We start from the raw sequence: 20,454 nt of genomic DNA on the forward strand, positions 1-20,454 counted from the left end.
TTTTTTTTTTACCTGTTATTGTTATTTTTCCCTTTTTTAATTTTTTTTTTTTTTTTTTAATATTTTTTTTACATTTCTTTCGTGCCCAAAGGTGTGCAAGGCACTTTGCAGGAACAACAGTCCTTCTTTCCGTGGAGAGGCCGTTTCAAACGTCACCTCCTACACTCACTGTACACACCCAGGTCAGTGGTGGCACTGCCCAGGGCAAGAAATCATCACAAGAAAACTCCTACGTACACACTGCACCAAACTACAACCTAGAACCAATCTGTGCACACACCTCTTTAGAGAAAGCCAAGATCCTGATTCTTCTGTGGGTCACGCACAGTTCTCACCCATCTAAGCCGCCAACAAATTATCCTGTTTAGCAGGAATTTTTGTTCTCCGGGGGAAAAAGAGCAAGCTGAACTGAAAGATGGTTCCAAAAGTGGAGCTCAGGGGCTAATACTGCACTGGTGAGCTCTTTGAATCTTCTTTGTATGGGTAAAATAACATCCAATAAATTAAATCAGTATGGCTTACTTCATTTATTTATGTACGCTTCACAGCTGCAGCATTCATACACAAACATTCATTACTTTATAAAAAGATTAAAAAATGGTTATATATACAAAATTATTTACTTTTTTGATTTTTGTTTGTTTTCTACAAAAAAAAAAAAATCCCCCAAACACCAGGTCTACCTCCATTTTAGAATGCAGAGACCTGTAATATAGACCTTGTGGTTAATATCATGAAAGTAATTTTTTTCCTTGTTTCCTTTTTTTTCTCTTCTCTTCTCAAAAAAAAAAAAAAAAAAAAAAGTGGCTCTGGTTGATAAAGTTAATGTATTAGCACTTGGAATTTTACAGGCTCTTCTTGTCTTACACAGCTCCTCCACACAGTCCTTTCTCACATGTGCTGAAGCTGGAATGGAGAGCAGAAAAAACGTTCCATATTACAGTCCCTAGTTCATGCTTCATGCCACTTTTATGTGCTCTGTCTAAACTTTTCACCTCATGGGACACAAACTGTACCTTGGGTGGGAATGGGCACAGCTCCCATAAAAAAAAAAAAAAAAAAAAAAAAAAAAAAAAAGAAAAGAAAAGTCATGTCACTTGTGTGTTTATCTTCACCTGATAATTGCAAATTTCAGTCAGTGAAGTCTTTATTTCAACCATTTCCAGCCTAGGTAAACAACACAGAAACAATGTCATAAATGACTAAAGACCTCTGAGGCCGTTCTAACCATAAATATGCCTGAAATTAGTGTGACTTTTCATTTTATATACAGGATTTTAAAAACAACACACAGTCAAACAACATTAAAATCATCTTATTTACATTTTCATTGGTGCTAAAATTGAGCTGCTTAAATATTGCAGAAGGCTGGTACATATCATAAAATGGTCCACACCGATGGCATATAGAAAACTAATAATCTTTATAGGCTGGAAATGGTTTCCTTTTATCCCCATAAGCACTTCTCCTCTTTTTTATTTATTTCTTAAATTTTCTGATAAAACACCGTAATTTTTTTATTTTTTTTTCCTTTTTTTTTTTTGCAAAACGGGTCGTGAATACTACAGTCCATAGTTTCAAAACGATTCGGTAATACTCCTATAAGTGATAGAAAAAGGCACAGAAAGTTATGACTTTGGCTGAAATGGTGGAAATCCCCAATTCACCATTTAGCTCTCAGCGCCTCGAGTCCTGCCACGTCCTGATCCAGCGGTGGTAGTGCTTGGATGAGTTTAACGACGTCCCCTTGCCTGATGAGGAGTGTTTGTAGTAGTATTTCTTAGAGTAAGTCCTTTGGTATGTGGAGGCTGCAGGGAGAAGGGGGAAGGAAAAAGAAAAAAAGGGAGATTCATTGAAAATGGAGCTGCGAATGGGCTGGCTACACTTGCTACACTTCGTTTACCCTTGGTTAATTAAGAGTGTAAACAAATGATTAACTGGAGCTGTGGCAGTGTTATAGGCATACACACACAGCTGCAGAAAGAAACATTAGCATTACTGGGAACTTGTTGATTCCCTGATTTGCTAACTTCGAAATAATCTTAATGTTTTCTGCAGAATTTCTGGAGAAGCCTTAAGATTTTAGCGTTTGTGTTTTTCAAATCCTGTACTGGTCTGGGGTATAACTCTGAACTCCATATGAAGTGTTAGTTACTGTCTTCATGTTTTGGTCAGACAACACAACTCCTCTAGGCCTGAGGACAGTCTCAGGGCCTGAAAACAAATGTGGGGGGTAAATTACTTCATTACCTGAAGCTGTAATTGGAGGATTAACCCCTGAAATGTAAATGAACCAAACTTATAATTGTATGAAGAACTCGTGACCATTGTCCATTTTAGGTGTAGCCTCTGGGAGGCTTTTGACTGCCCAAGGTGTACCATTTGAAGGCCATTAGTAAATATCTACTCTTATTCTCTTAATCTTGCCTAGCCCCTGTTCTAGGCAGCCACTCCAAGGCATCAGTAAACACAGAAGAGGAAAATTTCCATTCGTTTAATGGAATCTGTCCTGCCAGACCTGCTCCTCTCTTAAAACACACATTCATTACTTATTAATCTCAAATTAGCCCGCTGTTTCTGATTTGCCAGTGGTTTGCTTTCAGAGAACTCACGATTCATGCAAGTAATTTTGGGCATATCCCATCGTCCGTTCCCCTGGCACCGGATGGTCGGGATGTGGCGCTGGATGAAGCCATCCTTGCAGTGGTATCTGATGAGGGAGTTGATCTCGTAACGAGGCTTCATCTTCCCAAAGGTCTTTGCATTTTCCACGACAGGAGGCTGGCCACAAGCCACTGGAAGGAAGAGAGAGCATCACCCAAAACTTCAGTTTGTGAGCCCAGTTTGAGCTGGGACTGGCCTCTGAGCCCTGGCCAAGGGAAGGTGACAAGGGGACCTCAGCTGGACTCCCAAGAGGAACACCCAGACAAGGACAGGGGGGATCAGTCTGCCCTGTAGATCTCCTGTCTTGTAAACCAAAGCTAATAGTGTTGGAAATTGGAAAATGGCAGATATCGTGGTCAGCGTTGCCTTTTTGGTTCAAATTGTAAATGTAAGTTCAAGCCAAAAAGGTGGCATACTCGCACAATGAAACCTGAAATCCAGTGAAGTTACTACAGGCGTTTAAGGAAGAAGTCCTTTTCCCAGGACTCTTCGTCTCATCCTCAGTGACAGTCTGTTAGAAAGCACTGAAAACTGATGGATCCATCAAGGTCCAAAGAGCATGGCAAAAGGTACTGGGTGGCAATTTAGCAAATTATGCTTTTGTCACTGCAAAGTTTGTACCTGTTCCTTTCTTGCAGGTATAAGTGAGGTGGTAATTGCAGGGGACATCATTCCACTGCCCGTTCTCGTGCCAGATTATAACAACACAGTCTTCTCCAGCAGAAAAGAAGCTGTCTGGCTGGTTTGGCCTCCAGTTCTCATATTGCTGCAGAAAAGAGAAGCAAAACCATCATTCCCAGTGCTGGAAAATATTTACATTAACAAAAGAGCACATGATATCACCACTTAGCTGTGGCAAACAGCAATCTCAACTGTTTGATTCAGGCTGCTAAGCATGGACTAAACAAAGGTAGATTTATAAAATCCTCCCACTATATTAAAGATTATCTCAAGGGGAAAAATATTCTAGTCTAACTTCTCATTTACTGTAAACTGATGTCAGGAGAACAAAACAAAGAGACACAAGCAAAACTGGATCCTAAATCTGTCGAAAACACTCTTTCCTCCATAAATATCATGAAGTAAAATGCAAGAAAATAGTGTAAATATCCCATGACCCTCATTAGAGCACATCTAATAATTACAGAGAGAAATTACAGACTAACTTCCCAGACTTGGATTATTTATGACACTGGATGATTTGAGTCAGTTAATGAAGTCATTCCACAAGATGACATGCAGAATTAGGTGCAACATAAGTGAGAGAGTCAGATTGTGGCCCCCAAAACCACTGGAGATTGGCATTTCTGCTAAAAATGCTAGGTGGCAGTCTGAGCCCAGACAGCAGCCTTTCAGCTTTAGAAATGGTGATTCAAATTCTGCCCTCTGTTGAAAAAACAGCCTCACACATCTATGAAAATATATGAACGAAAGCAGAAAGTGCTTCTTCAAAATGCACGACATTTAGAAGTGGAAATATGGGTTTTGCTATGTGCAAAACAAACAAAGAAAAACTCACAAAAGAACCTTCAAACGGCTGTGAAATACCAGCACAGCGTGTCATTTTCGGGTGAAAATTCGGGAGGATTCAGTCTGGTTTTACAATCAACCAGCAGGAAAAGTAGCAACACTTTTGTCAGACTGATTGAAACTTGTGCAGCAGTTCTTGTCATGGGACATACAGCCCCCTGTCCTGGCAGCCAGCAGAGGTGGAATAATCCCTCATTTTGCTCCCAAACAAAGCACAGGAATCTGAGATTTGCATAATGTTATGTCAAGAAAAGTGGGAGAATAGTTGAAAACCACTCCTAACGATTTTCGCTGGGATTTCTGTTGTGCCACTCCAGGAAGAATTTAAGGAAGGGTAAAAATAGATATCTGTAAGAACTGGAATTCACATAAATGCCAGACATTAACCAGGCAGCTAGCCCCTTGTATGGGCAAAATGACACAGTTTCTACAGTGCTTATATTTTCCTCAGTGCTTACATCTTTCTGACTACAGCTGGCCCGTACAAATGTCATAAAAGTTTAGCTTTCTATTTTCTTAACTTTGTGAAATAACCCCTATTCACTGCCTGGGTGAACACGTTTTAGAAATAAAGTTAACATACCCCACACAAGTAGTATTTACCTTACAATGAATCAAACTATGAAAGGAAAATGAGTTAAATACTTAACCTTTTCCTACCACGTGTCATCTTACCCATCATAGGATTTAATTATCCAGGCAATTTAACCAGCACAGTCTGAATAAATTTGTTATGCACTGAATTTATTACCTCTAATAAAACATCCCCCTTTTCAGCTGGAACTAAATTAACTCCATCTCAACTTTTCAGTGTTTAACAGTCCTAAATTACAGTGCACACCAACTAATTTACTCAAGTTTAGGATCCATTTGCTTTCAAGAACGTGTACATAGGTACAAAAATTAAAGAAAACTGTAAGGTTACTGGCAGAAAGTTTCGTCAATAATGTCCTGAGAGCCAGGGAAAGGTTTCAACAAGCCTTGCAGCTGTTTCTTGTGGAAATAATACTGCAGAGCTGCTTGCTTCCATAGGGATGAGAGTGTGGGAATGAAGGATATTTAGTGGCTATTTGGGGGCGTGTGAGCTGGAGGTGCTCAGCAGCCTGCCAGCTCCCACCCTCAGCACACAGACTCCATATGCTCTTACGTGCCTTGCCAAAACGACTCCAAAATTTGTGTTTACTTAGCTGGCAGGGCTGCAGTGTAGTGGCAAAGTATTACATCTAGGCCCTGTGGTTTGCTCAAGAATGTCTGATATCCTCCAGCATGACTTGCTGTTACCTCACATCTGATATCGTCATTGCACAGATTTATTTTGGCTGAGGAGCTCTGATTTTGCCTGGGTCTGGTGCCAGAATTGCTTAGCAGAGGAAGTTCCAGACTGCTGAATTGCTTTCTTAGGTCCCCACCCAGCCCCTCTGTAGTTTTCCAATTCCTTATTTAGACACTGATAATGGGACAATGATACAGGGAGATTCTCACAGTTTGAGTGGAATAGGCTACTAGACAAATAAACTAATATTTTGAATTTCTCTTACGGAATAGATCTTTGCTTGAGCATAGGCATGAATCTGGCTTCCACTGGTATAGATCTGGGTGATTGCACCATCTCCAGTAAAACCATATCAGCAAAAAATTAATGGGAAAAAACCTTTGGCAATGCTCTTAACTGTATAATTCGTAAGACAAAACCTAAATAGAATCAAATACTTAGTGAATACATGGAAGAAAAGTTGATGTAAGGATTTTAGTCCTTATCAGAAATATTGACGCCGGGTGATTGCACAGAGCGACCTAAAAACCATCACTACTCTGTTTTTTAAGCAACATTACTACAACAGACATGATTTTTTTTTTTTTTTCTCTGTATTAAAATGCAAAGCACTTCCAGAGTGTACACTTCTGGACATATAATCTTAATCATGTCCAAGACTCTAAATGTACTTCAGAGGAGGTTTGGCTGGCCACACTTCTCCTCCAGCTGAGGTGGCTGTGGAGAGGGAGGTCCAGAGCAATCACAGAATCTCAGCATGGTTTGGGTTGAAAGGAACCTTTAAAATCATCCAGTCCCACCCCCTGCCATGGGCAGGGACACCTTCCACCAGAACAGGCTGCTCCAAGCCCCGTCCCACTGATACCAAAATCGACTGAATTTTTTTGTTCTCTGTGCTATTTACCACAAGCCATCTTTGATCAAGCACAGACCTCAGGCTCAGGCAGACACCACTGCACCACCCACTCTGAAAAACTCTCAGTATCCTCAGTGGCAGGGTGGCTTTTTCCTCAAAAACCTGAGGTTTCTGTGTAGACTGCAGGACCTAGCCCCAGGGACAGGGGTTTGGTGCCTGTACCTTCATTTGGTCTTTGGGGAGTCTGCCTGACCATCACTTCGGGATGAAAAATGGAGTTTATACTCTTTGTGCTTTTAATTATACTGTAATAATTAGTTGATCTTACTTGTAATTTTTTGGTTTTATTGTTGAAATCAAAGCCTTCTCTGTCACACTGGATTTATTTGTTCTGGCTTTCTCTGCTATAAGGCCCTGAAAATTTTCCTTCAGAGAGTGGATGGTCCATGACTTAGAGCTGGAGCTGAGTTGGGATTCAGCTCTCCAGGCTTCCTACGTGGCACTAGATAATGCACTTGGCTGGCCATTCACAGCCCACAAAGCAGGGAAAAATCTATTCTCTTTCCTCACAGGAGGAGTTTGGATATGATGGCTTCAAAAGCCCATGAGGACGTTTTATGAAGTTCCACATTTTTGGGGAGGATTTCCTTATATGGCCCTCCAAGAAACTCACAGTCGTGTTGGGTGGCAGGCCGACTTGTCACATAAAATGAGCTTAAAAAGCCAGGACTATAGCAAGAGCTGTAAAGCAGAAAACATTATTAGCCAGTCACTACCTATTCTCATTCAGATGGCTGCTAATTAAACAGAAGGAAGGGGCATAATCTTCCCATCACGGACGTGATCCCACCTCGTGGGAGATTTGTTATTTAAATTCTCAGATAAGCAGCCCTTCTTGACGGGCTCATTTCCTTACTAATGGGTAATCCACTCATCTCTTTCAGGTGCTTGCACTGCCCAGGTGGATCCAGGAGTATCTCAGCTTTGAGATACTCCTTTGGAAATTTCGGGCGTTCTTTTATCTCCAAAATGCTCATCAAGTGCCTGAGATCAATCACTCGGATTTTGCATTCCAAAATAGCCAACAAGCATTGTGTTTAAGGAAGCACAGTAAAAAAGTATTGATGCCAACAAAACTTTGCTGCTTGACCTCGGTATTGTGTAAAGGCCAATAATCTTCTGCACAGGACTGAATCTAGGAAATCATTTACTTGAAATACATCTATTTAGATTTACAGGTTAAGGCTTTTCCTTCTGGGGAAAGGAAACATGTTTTCAGCATGTTTAAATAAGCTGTCTTTACAAATCTGTCTTGGCACTTTTTGTAGCTTGCTGCTGTGATTTTTATTTTCTTTCCTTCTGGCTACTTCCCTATCTGATTCCTCCTTAATGCAGGACTAATAAGGCAAATTAGAGAAAAAACAACAATGGAAGAGGTAGGGACTGGCTGATTGGATACTTTCTGTGCCATTTCATCTGAAAGTGAAGCAACATTTCCTGCCTGGTATTTATCACTAAGCTGAAACCACCACTGCAAACCTTACTATCATCGCTTTCTTCTCCTGCCATAGCTCTGATAAGTACAGGAATACACTTTTTATTTTTTCAACACAATAGCAGACAAAGTCTTACAAAAATCTTTATCAGGAAAGGCCCTGAATGAGTCCCTCACTGTGGGGGTTGTTATAATTGGACAGCTTAAGTAAAAATTACATCTCACTTCCAGTGAGTCTAGGGAATTACTCAGTGGCTGAACTTCAACAAGATCAGCACGAGGTTACAATGAGCACATGCATCAGTCCGGGAAACCCTCATTTGGGACTGTGTAACAGCACTGATGCTGTTACAGGAGTTCCTTGGGAAGTTTAAGCAGGATTGCGTTTCTTTTCCATATTGAAAAAAAAAAAAAAAAAATCAACCGGATTTCTGTGAAGATTTGGCAATGTATGAAATATTTCCAGTAAGATCACCTACTATTTAAATGCATTTTTACATGGGAAAGACAATAAGTTACCTTACAGTGCAGGCTCTATTCCACTAAAATTCCCTCCACTCCTGCAGAGGATTTTTCTGTTTAATTTTATGAAAGGAAGCAGACTGACAGAACTTACCAAAAGCATTCTTTAGATTAAAAACTCCATTCAGTGAGAGTTTAAGCACACACCCTGATTTAAAGCCATGGGTCATGCCTTAAGGGGGATGATCACAGGGAAGATCACATGGAGATTCATACAGATGCTAAAATAATTGCCTGAAGGAGGGACCAAGTGTGTGCATAAATCTTTGCTGGGAGAAGCTCAAATCAATTTGAAGACAGCTCCTACATTTAAACCTATCTACAAGTACACACAAAAATCACATGTCATGATCCTGATTTTTTTTTTTTTTTTAGGTTCTGGTTGAATGCCTTCCCTTTAGCTCCTAATCTGAGTTTTATTTGCATAGGATTTGGGAAACTGGCAGGGTTTGGACCAGGCAAGAACCCAACACTCCCCATGACTGAGTCACACTGTGAGCAAGACAAACTTCCAGGAGGAGCTTTGCTAAGTACTTCTGGGTTGGGTTTCTTGGTTAGAGGGAGATGGAATGTATTGAAAAACTTTTTTTAGTCCTGTGCAGCAGCTTGCAAAAAAAGAAAGGGACTCTGGAAAACATACATTCATGTGCATCTACCCACAAGAAGCGACTGCAGATTGAATAAGCAGGAAGAGCTCTGCAAAAAGAAATAATTTGGGAAAAGAAATCTAATTAATTGAAATTCAACCAGAGGAAAAAAGGCTACCTGGCGAAATTGAAACATAAAAGCACCGTCAGCCCTATAGTTTTGGGAAGAAATGATTGTATGGTGGAGCAGATGACAAGCTCTGGGATGTTTTTAAAGCAATACCAGAGAATGACGATTTTTCCACGAGAAGCAGAAAACAGTGGGAATGGTAATGAAACCCCACTAGGTGACGCTGTCTGCTTGCTCCAAAGCCCAGAGTTGCCCCAAAATTATAATTATTCAGAATTATAACTTTCATTAACTCTTTCAAAGCTAAATGAAGCCGTGGACTTTTACCTGCTCTTTCCCATGTGTTGTTTTCAGAATAACAGCTTTCATCACACCCTGTACGGTTCAATTTTGAGGGTATGCTGTGTGTGATGGGCTCTCAGAAGTCACTTCAGCAGCTGAGAAATCACGTTAAAAAATGAGTGGCAAAGAAAGTAGGGCGGTAAGTGTTGGTTTGGTGTAATTCATGTTTGTTTTGGAGTCACACTGACATGTATATATATTAGCAGCGTGATGCAAATTGTGTGGGGTGTGATTTAATCTTTTTGTGCACAGCTACCAGGAGAGCCACTGAGTGGGGGCAGGGGGGGTGGGAAATAAAAAGAAAGAAAATCCTGCACTTTGTCAACAATTACTGCAGGTTTGAAGCTGTCCAAGAATTTTAGCCCAGAGTAACGAGTAATTTCAGCCCAGCAGTAACAAGTCTCTGAAGTAACTGCTGACCCCCCAGGTAAAAACAAGACAAAACCCCACTTTGTCCAGGAGGCCCTCGTTACGACATCCTGAACCAAAAATATACCTGTCATTAATAATATTATATAGTTCTCCTCCATTTAAACGCGGGTCAAATGAGCATCTTAAAAAGAGGCCGTAATGACTGACTGCAGCACAGAACCAAAACATTTGGTAGGTTTAAAATCTCCTTCTCCAAGGATCCTGTGGGACATGGGCACAATGAGCTTTTTGTTTGCAGCTGACTGCAGCACTTTTTTAGTTTGTTTGCTTTACTTAACCCTCAGAGGCAGGCTCCTTCACTACAATACTCCATGCCTTTTGAAGGTTTTGGGTTTTTTGTGTGTGTGTGTGTGTGTGTGTGCTCAATGAAGTTACTCTTTCTGAGAGGAGTGCAGTTACAGATTTGCTCAAGTTAAAGCCTTCTGATTCACCGACCAATAAAGGAAGGAAAAGAGAGGGCTTTGTTTTTTGCCAGAATTAAGTTTCTGGGTTGTTTTCCTTCTTCTTCTTAATTTTTTTTTTTTTTTTTAAATTTTTTTTATTTTAATGTAGCTACCTAAAACTGACAGGCTGAGGAACCAGCTTTGCAGAACACAAAGCATAAACGCCCCTGTGCTGAAGGGGAGGAAAAACCAAGGCAGGGTCTCTGTACAGCTTTAAAAGTGGCGATATTCCCCATCCCTTTCCTGGCTGGCAGCACTCTCCCAGTGACAGACAATCTGGCCACAGACGCTGGCCAGCTCCTTATTACAGCACTAATCTTATGTAATGGCAGTGAGCTCACCGCCCTACAAAGCACTAATTATCAGCAGCGTTTTTCCAGGGGATGTGAAAAACCCCCCTCGTGGGGCGGGGGGCCCTGGGCACAGCCCCAAGTTGCTGTATGTGCTTAATCCATAACATGAATAGCTCCAAAGGGCTCCTTGTCTGCTGTGCCTGCTCACAAGGGTCCTTAGCAAACACAAAGGGGGAGCTGCCAAAAGCAACACCAGTTTTTTTTTTCTTTTTTTTTTTTTTTTTTTTTCTTCTTTTTTTTTTTTCCTGTTTGGATGTGTGTGCTTTACAGCTGTAAAAGTTACCATTCACAGAGCTAAGTGAATTATTTAAATTAGATTTCGCTGGTGTATTTTCAAGCTTCCCCTTGTGTCCTCTCTCCCTTTGATCAATTATTAAATGCCTCAGCTGATAATGTTAAGTTTTGTTGTTCTGTAGTTTGTATTGCATCACATTTAAGGTACAAAAAGATCCAAGCAGGCAAATTCCTCTGCTCAAACAGTTGTGTGAGTGTTTGGGCCTTGCTTCCTTCTCCTCCAACACTGTGCTTTTTTCCCAAATGTGTTTGTTTTCACTGCTCAGGGCCTTATAGGTAACTGTGGGATGAAGATTGTCCTTGATACACACTTAAAAGTGTTCACTGTTGCAGAAATGCTGGGAGAAAAGCCTACAGTAAAGTGCAAGAACAATTTAGATTCTGTAATTTTCTAAATGTAAATAAAGACTACACGTAGCCATTTTCATTGCACATCAGAGGGAAAAAATAATGTTCTCCCACACCAAAGCCAACAGAACAGCCCTGTAACTACCCTGAGCAGAAGAAAAGCAGAGCTACCAAAACATGCTCTAAAAAAACACTGTATTATTCTCTCCTGCCTCTTGAATCTATCAATGTAATCATACCTGAAACGTCCTGAGCAGAAATTGGCTTGATTTTCAGGAAGTAATGACTAACAAAGCTCTAAAAGAGCCGGGGTGCTGCAAGTTCTCTGAACACACCTCAGGGGCTGCTCTCACCACCTTCACTTTCGGGACAAATCATCTGAAATCAGGGACCAGGCAGACTTGCCAAAGTTTGCAGCTCCCTGCTGGGTCCACACAACCTCAGGTGACGCTCCCAGCCCGGTGTCAGTGGCCCCAGCTCTCACTGAACTTGCCCCACGTGTGAGGGTCTGGGTTTTCCGAAAGGACAACCACTTTTCATGCTGCGCTAACGCAGCTGCCAACAACCCCTTCCCCTTCACATCAAAAAAAAAGGTGTCGTCGTTTTTGCCCAAAAAATTGTTTCGTTGTGAGGCTCATCGGCTCCAGAACATGAATTCCGCCTCTCCAAACCAAGAGAGCCACTGAAAAGTTATTGCTTTCAAAAGCAGAAAAATAAATAAATAAGAGGAATTTAAAAAAAAAAAAAAAAAAAAAAAAAGAGAGAGAGAGAGCAGGGACATGATGTAGATAAGAAAAGATTGCTCCCTGCCACCCAGATACAGCACAGCAAATCAGAAAAAAGCAGATACTTGTGAGCAGCCACTGGATCCCACAGCTTACTGTAATTAAAGCCTATTTTATTCTGCTTATTGGACAATGTGCCCTAAGCCTGGCCAAGGAGCACTTTGAAGATAAGTTCTGGCCTCAGCCAAGAAGATCCCAAATTGTTTTTTAAATAAAATACCAAAAAAAAAAAAAAGGAAAGACAAATACAAGCAAATTCATTTGCCCCAAAAAATAAAAAATCCTGTAATGATAGAACAGTTACCTGAAAAACATTTTCTTTTTGCAAAGTGCCACCTGAGCTGGCAATTAAACTGTAGGGCATGAGAGGTGGGACAAAACCACTTTTTTCAAGTAATTTTGCTTCTCTCAAGCCCAGTCTGTGTTTGGGTTGCAGTGGGTACAACAAGCTGAAAATGTGTGTTTTACCAGCAGATGGTGAGCCTTTATCTGCACAAGATTGTGCCATTTTGCCTGAAAGGCAGGAAACTGCTAACTAGTTTTGAATTAAAACCACTTTACAGTTAAAGAATAAACTTGCCAAACCCCTCTGAAATCTCACCGATGGTGATGCATCAGACATTTCAGTGAGGCAGATCAAAAAGCTTCCTCAAGGTGCCTGTTTAGGAGCAGAACCTCCAATACTTTAGGAGTGGGCCTGTTTCTATTTTATTAGGATAGTTTTTCTTGTCCTAAAAGTTGGGGTTTTGGTGGGTTTTTTTTTGGTTTGTTTGTTTTATTTTCTTTTGGGTTTTTTTGTGGGTTTTTTTTGTTTTTTTTTTTTTTTTTTTTTTTTTTTTTTTTTTTTTTGTTTTTGTTTGTTTTGTTTTGTTTTGTTTGTTTCTTTTATGGAAAACAGGCAGACTCAGGGTTTGGACAGAATATGGACAGAAGTCATGTGGGCCGAGAAGATCTAAACACTATTTCTTGCTTTCTCACTGAATTTGACTGTATTCACTTCGTTATTCAAGACACCAAGACTTTCCTCCAGGAGCTCTGAGAGCCAGAGCGTGAATTTACAAGATCACTTTTCATCTTTTCCAAAACTTGCTTACTGGCACCATTTTTCCAAGTTCAACATAAATTGAAGCACAAAAAACATGTGCATGGGAATACAGGGGTTTTGGGGTTCTTTTTCTGACTGCTGCTGCTGGGAAAAATCTGCTTCTTTGATGAATTGTTAACAGAGAATATTTTCTGTAGGGGTGAAAAAGGAAGAATTCCAAGGTATCAAAAGTGGCTGACTTAGTCCACTATTAGGCAATAAACAGTCTTTTTCAGAAGGGCTGAGAGCCTGTCAAAGCTACTTCAAGTTCAGTGTAGATTTCCCATTAGGAAACTTAATTCTGTATTCTCATTTACATGCTTTGCCCAAATATCATGTTTAATGGTGGCTGGCTCTAGGCCTTAGTTTAAAAAAATCTGGAAAAACACAACTTGACATGGGCTGAAAATGTCAAAAAAATTAATGATTTCCTTCCATTGAACCCATTGGTTGGAAAACATTTTAGGTGCAAATAAAGAAAAAGAAAAAAAAAAAAAAAGGTATTTTATCCCTTTTCCCAAAATTGCCAATAAAATATCTGGCAGGAGAGCTGCTGTCAGTGTGCTGCATATTTCTGTTGGTTTACTTGTGTTGGTGGGAAATGAGTACCAAAGTAATATAAACCTTTTTCTGTGTCTCCAGTAGTGGAGCCTGTGTTTCAAGCATTCCCAATTCCCAGTTCCAGGGGCTTGTTTTGGTTCAGAAGGAAAATTCATGTGAAAGAGAAACTCGTCACCCACAACACATCTTGATGTTGTTCTTCTTGTTGTTGTTAATTTGCCTTTTCTTTTAAGTACACGAAGCATCAGAACTGTTAGGGGTTTATTTTTAATCCACAAGACCTCATAAAGCCATGCAAGCATGATTTTTTGGATTGGACCAAGATGTTATTGGAAAAAATTCAAAGAAGTATCAGGATAAAGATGAATGTGCACCACTTGTAGCTGCACAATCACTCTTCTGATCGTATCTCCAAGAAAACTGATATCAGGGGAATCCCCAGCACACTTGACAAATTTTCCCCCATGCCAGAAGTGTTGAATAGAATTGTGGATTGACCATATTTTCTTGGAGAGTGCATAGAGTTGGGAAAAAAATTTAGGAACAGCTGAATACACATGCACCCTGATACAAAAAACATGTCAAGGCTATTTAAATTTTGGCTATAGGCAAGAATCATCTCTAAACTCAGAAATTAGAATCTGAGTGTTGGTGTAATAATGCTGATTTTTATGTTCACAAATTATGTTAATGCATTTAAAGCCATCACAAAATCTGCTTACCTGCACACATATAAAAGATGCAAATTTTCTACCTGCATAGTATTTAAATTCACTGCAATTTTAGAACATCATCAGGGAAATAGATTGGATACATATATTTAATTATGTTGTCATACCTATTAATTACTAGAGAAGTAATAAATCACTGTAACAAGAGTGGTTAGAAAGTATGAGAAATAAGTTAAAAGCCAGAGAAAAAGGAACAAATGAGGCAGCTGCTCAGAACCATGGGATCCAGAAACCATATGGAATAAGTTATGAGGAAAATGTATTGAAGCAATGAACATAAATGATTTCAAGAGACACCTAAATTGTTTCCGAAGGAAGAGACAGAGGGAAGTTGTTAAAAATGAAAGAAAAATAAGGTGGGAAAAAAGATCAATCAAAGCAGAAATCTGTTGGACACATGCTACCATTCTGTTCCTACAATATCTTAATTTCTTAAAATTGAAAATTACAGTAAAAATATCATGCCCATTTGGTCAGTAGCCTGAATTTAAAAAATAGGATCTCAGCTCGAATTTTAATTTCCTCAAATTCATAGAATCATAAAATGGCTTGGACTGGGAGGGATCATGGGCAGGGACACCTTACACTAGACCAGGGTGATTAATCAGTGGCACAACAACTCTGTTTTTGGAATATATAAGCATTATATGTTATCTTATATATATATTTATTTTACACCTGGTGTCTGGGATCACCAGTGGGTGCCTTGGTACCACCCCAGATGCCCTGAGCCACAAGAGAGGCAACAGAAAGCTTCACCACCATTCCCCACCCCTCTTTGCTGTCACTCTGCCTCACACAGCCATGTCCCCAAGAAATGTCTCGTTTATAAACCATTTCAGAGCACTTTTAGGCTCTGGTTGTTTACATGAAGTGGCAGTAAGTGAAGCCTGCCTTGCCCCAGGTGTCTTTCTACACCAGCTGCAGCAACATGGTCTGCAGCAACAACAGGTGTGTCCAGATGCTCTCTGATCTAAAAGTTCACTACTGGAAGGGAAAATAATAACCAGTTTGGGCTTTTTCTTAATGTAATGTTGTTCACTGGGTGCTCAACAGCAAATAAATCACTTGTTCCTCCTACAGAAGAGATTATTTAAAATGGGGAGGGGTTTGATCATTTCCTATGTCCATCAGCTCTTTGATTTAGGTTCGTTGATGGTGGGTGAAGATGTTTTCCCTCTCCTTCTGCTGCTTTTCCTTTTTGTTTTAAGTCAGGAGGTATCAAGAGCATCTTGAAATTTTATGGCTGAATTATGGGTTACAGTCCTCCTGAACCAGCTAAGGACAGCTGCTGCAGAGCTGCCCCACAGAGCAGGCTCCAGAAATACTTGTGAGGCTCCTCTGTGCACCCCAGAGACCCAGCAAAGGCAAGAGCTTCAACGCCAGATCATCACCCAAAAATGCATCCTGGTCAGTGAGGAGAATTGCCACACACGGCCTTGAGCAAGGCAAGAAGATCACAAACCAGCCCCAGCAGAGACCCTTAAATTACCACAGTCTCAGCTTTTTGAGCATTTCTATTTGAAACCTTAGAGAGTTCCCACACATACAATAACAGGAACTAAGAACGAGACCTTAGAGCTAAACCACAAAATATTAGGTATCCCAAAATGAATTTACTGAGTGTTTTTTTGGGTCCATATTTAGTGACGGGGGGGGGGGGGGGGGGGGAGTTTGGCTGGGTTTTTTTTTGTTTGTTTTTAAATGCAGCTTCCCTCGTTGCTAGTGGGATTTTGATAAGCCACCAGAAAAAGAGAATGAGTGAGTGATTTCAACTCAAAGGCATCTTACCAGTGGGCTACCATCAGTCCAGCGGAAGTCACGCTCAAACATCTTGTCATTGAGGCCAATCCACTGGTAGTCATGGCCAATACCTAGGGAACCAGAAGGGCATTTTTATTAACCTTCCCATAAATGGAAGAGATTTCACCAAAGAAAATAATTTTATGCTGAGTGAATCAGACATCCTGTTCTTAAGATTCTTCTGATCTTTGTGCTAAAGACTGGTTTAGAGGCTCTTTTTCAGCTTTTTTGGTTTCAATTTGGGATGTGTATAAAAAAGCAGATTATCATATAAGAGTTTTAAACGACCCTGTCTCTTCACTCCCAGTGATATCTACCAAGGCAAAGAGAATTAATTTCCTACCTGAGAGCATATGATGGGAAGAAAAGAAAAAAATTTAAAATCACATATTCTAATCCACATTTTTCAAGTTTTGGTTAAGCTGTGACCAGTGTTGTCTAAATTTTACAATACAACACAGTAGCTATTTCTTTATATGATATATGGTGGCACTGGCTTGATGTCATATGCGCAAAATACCTTAAGTCTGCAGAAAACAAAATGTTTCAAAAAGTTTCAATGCCATAACAAAAGATTTTGTTCTCATCCCTCTCCACAAAAAGTATTTTCTATTTAACAAATAGTGATATTAACTTGATAGTGATAGAGAACTTGTATTAACTGCAGAAGTAAATAATTTCAACACAAAGTGTGCCTTTATTTAACATTTTAAAGCATGTTTTAAGTTGGAGATGTAAAAGCTGAGTGGTCAGGAGGAGATCTCACCATCTCTGAACCCTCAACGATCTCTCTTGTTTAGAGTCACAAAATATGCTGAGCTGGATGGGACCCCACAGGGATCATCAGTCCAGCCCCTTGCCCTGCACAGGCACCCCAACAATCCCACCCTGTACATCCCTGAGAGAATTTTCTAAATGCTTCTCGAGCTCTGGCAGCAAAGGCTTTGCCTTTGCTTCCTGGAGCAAAGGCTTCGCCTCAAATGCGCTTGAACAGAGCGCTGTGTGTTTTAAATTTGTTAAATAGCTCTTTTGCAGAACCGAATCCACCAATCATCAGACATTTTTCCAACACCACACGGGCAAAATTAAAGGAAAATCCTTTTGTTTTATTCAGAAATCTAGAGCCCTGGGGCCTTGCTCATTCCCATGGGAGCCCGGGCAGCGCCCAGCACCCTCTGGGGGAAGAACCTTTCCCTAAAATCCAACCTAAAGCTGCCCTGACACAACTTCAGGCCATTCCCTCAGGTTCTGTCCCTGTCACAGGGAGCAGAGATCAGAGATGCCTCTCAGAGGCTGTTGGACACCACAATGAGGTCTGACCTCAGTCTCCTCTTCCCCATCTGAGCCGTCCAAGTGACCTCAGCTCCTGTCTAGACCCTTCCCCATCTCCACGCCCCTCCTTTGGACACTCCCTGACCCCTCCAGATCTCCCTGGTGTGGTGGCACCCGAGATGTGAGGCAGAGGAGCCCCGTGGACACGCACGGTTGACGAAGATCTGCTCCTCGTGGGACAGGATGCTGGTCAGGTGTGCTCCCTGCAGGCGGCACTCCCGCTCCGCCGTGTCCCACGTGCGCCGGTGCGCGAAGTACTTGTAGCACTGCCCCTGGAACTTGTGCCAGCCGTAGTCGCAGGTCTCCGTGTCTGCAGAAAACAGGCAAAGCACATCCCTGTCAGCGCACAAAAACCAGGAGCATTTGGTCAGTGCACCAAAACCAGGCACATTTGGCCAATGTACCAAAACCAGGCATGTTTGATCAACGCACCAAAACCAGGAATGTTTGATCAATGCACCAAAACCAGGACCGTTTGGTCAATGCACCAAAACCAGGCACATTTGGTCAATGGACCAAAATTAGGCACATTTGGTCAGTGCACCAAAACCAGGCATGTTTGGTCAACACACCAAAAACCAGGAACATTTGGCCAGTGTACCAAAACCAGGCACCTTTGGCCAATGGACCAAAACCAGGCATATTTGATCAATGGACCAAAATTAGGCACATTTGGTCAGTGCACCAAAACCAGGCACGTTTGGTTAACGCACCAAAATGAGACACATTTGATCAATGGAGCAAAATGAGGCACATTTGGTCAGTGCACCAAAATGAAGCACATTTGGTCAGTGCACCAAAACCAGGAACGTTTGGTCAACACACCAAAAACCAGGAACATTTGGCCAGTGTACCAAAACCAGGCACCTTTGGCCAATGGACCAAAACCAGACATGTTTGATCAACGCACCAAAACCAGGAACGTTTGGTCAATGCACCAAAACCAGGAACGTTTGGTTAACGCACCAAAATGAGACACATTTGATCAATGGAGCAAACTGAGGCACATGTGGCCAATGTACCAAAACCAGACACGTTTGATCAAGCAACCAAAACCAGGAATGTTTGGTCAATGCACCAAAACCAGGCACATTTGGTCAATGGACCAAAATGAAGCACATTTGGTCAGTGCACCAAAACCAGGAACATTTGGTCAATGCACCAAAACCAAGCACGTTTGGTTAATGCACCAAAAGCAGACACATTTGATCAATGGAGCAAAATGAGGCACATTTGGTCAGTGCATCAAACCCAGGCATGCCAGTGGATTTTCTGTGGCTTCAAGAAAAAGCCATATCTGACAAGGTATGCAAAATCAAACACTCATCATGTGAACCTCATTTTCAGGTAGTTCTGCTTACCCGGTCTCAGTACAGCCATCCTTGAGACCTCACCTTCAGGCAGTTCTGTTTACCCATTTCCAGCACAAACTGCAAGACTATTACTTATCTAAGACATATAACTGCAACTGGAAACTTTGTGGGTTTCCACTGATTGAATTAAGTTGAATCTGGGCAATTTCAGGAGGATATCTTCATCCACAACCCTGGATGGATGAAATGCCTGGGTGTTGGACTGCAGTGAACGTACATTTAATTAGTTTTCTGAGCATGTATGTGGGGATGGGAATTTTCACTTGCAAGGACAAATGGTACTTCAAGTCACTGTACTAATTAAAGTTTGGAAGAGACTGGTAACTGAAAATTGTATGAAGGGAAATTATTGTGATTGTTCAGTCCGCAGAAGCAAAGCTCCAATATTATCTTTCTGAGCTCATGCCTCCAAATCCTCCCCCAAAGCCCATCTCCCTTGATGAAGTCAACTTTAGGCATAAATTTGTTAAGAGGTTTGCAAAGCTGAAGTACAAAGTAATGAAATTGCACTTTGTCTGTGCTTGCATGAGGCATGGTGCTGATAAGAATGCTTCAACAGAGAGGGTTCACATCAGCCACTATGTCCTTTCAGCTCAAAGAGAAATAAACACAGGCCTTGGAACAGGAACAACCCGTGTATTTGACGTTAATTATTCTGTCAAGGTTAGGCAGCTGTAAACAGAATAGATGGCAAAAAAAACCCAAGAGTTTCAGTTCCAAGTTTGGTTTTGCAGGGGTGAATCACAGGAAAAAAAAAAATCAGCATTAATAAGATGGGCAAAACAAGTGTGATGTCTGAATGTGTGATGTCTGAGCTGTGCTTGAGGATGGGAAGGACCTGCCAGTGATAAGAGGGAGTTTTAGGGAGGAGTGGGAGAAACAACAGGGGGTAAGGCAGGGAGTTTCGAGCCATGAGAGATGCAATGGTATCATAAATGACATTTCAGCACAAGATTACAGAGTGTTTCAGCCACAGCCATCTCAGCATGGGATGGCTCACCCTGGGGGGCTTCAGGATGCTGAGGAACAGAAACACAAGGCCTGGCCTCCCCCACCCCACCCACCCCACCAGGAATCAGCCACTTCCCACCAAATTTTATCAGACCCCTGAGCAAAACGGGGTCTGGAGCCAACTGTTCCAGCCTTTCCAGAGTTATGGAGGTGTTCTGGGCTGGAAACTGGATTTTGCATTTTCAGTAAGTCAATGCAGTCAGTGGTCAATAACACGCTTTGGCTAAAAAAGACTCTTTTTGCCTGAGTACAGAAACAGCCAATTATTGCACTACATGCCAAGGGCTGATGGCTGCAAATACCTTAAATAAGGGATTACTTAGGTTTGAGCTGCTACCACCACCTAAAAAACAGTTTTTCACAGTACAGGTTCTTAATTCACAGCAGGAAGAGGCCATTTCCATCCTGACACACCAAATTGTCTTATTTTTTGAAAAAAAGGGTTTAAATCCCCCCCGACACAAACTAGATTTTACATGTACATAAATGGATTTCAAAGTGCAAA

The 20,454-nt window shown here is 41.2% G+C and overlaps 1 protein-coding gene across 1 annotated transcript in view; it reads right to left on the reverse strand.

Annotated features, from left to right (window-relative positions):
- Positions 1–512: 512 nt before the first annotated feature.
- The window catches only part of VCAN (versican), a 102,333-nt gene continuing 82,391 nt past the window's right edge, over positions 513–20,454 (reverse strand). The window contains exons 11-16 of the mRNA XM_054003224.1: positions 17,717–17,875; positions 16,222–16,304; positions 3,286–3,430; positions 2,613–2,795; positions 1,668–1,808; positions 513–906 (exon numbers count right to left, since the gene is read on the reverse strand). Of these exons, the coding sequence (XP_053859199.1) occupies positions 1,678–1,808; positions 2,613–2,795; positions 3,286–3,430; positions 16,222–16,304; positions 17,717–17,875 (701 nt within the window). The 3' untranslated portion in view covers positions 513–906; positions 1,668–1,677. The remainder of the gene's footprint in view (positions 907–1,667; positions 1,809–2,612; positions 2,796–3,285; positions 3,431–16,221; positions 16,305–17,716; positions 17,876–20,454) is intronic.

Source organism: Vidua macroura, chromosome Z, assembly GCF_024509145.1.
Source record: "Vidua macroura isolate BioBank_ID:100142 chromosome Z, ASM2450914v1, whole genome shotgun sequence".
NCBI classification, from domain to species: domain Eukaryota; kingdom Metazoa; phylum Chordata; class Aves; order Passeriformes; family Viduidae; genus Vidua; species Vidua macroura.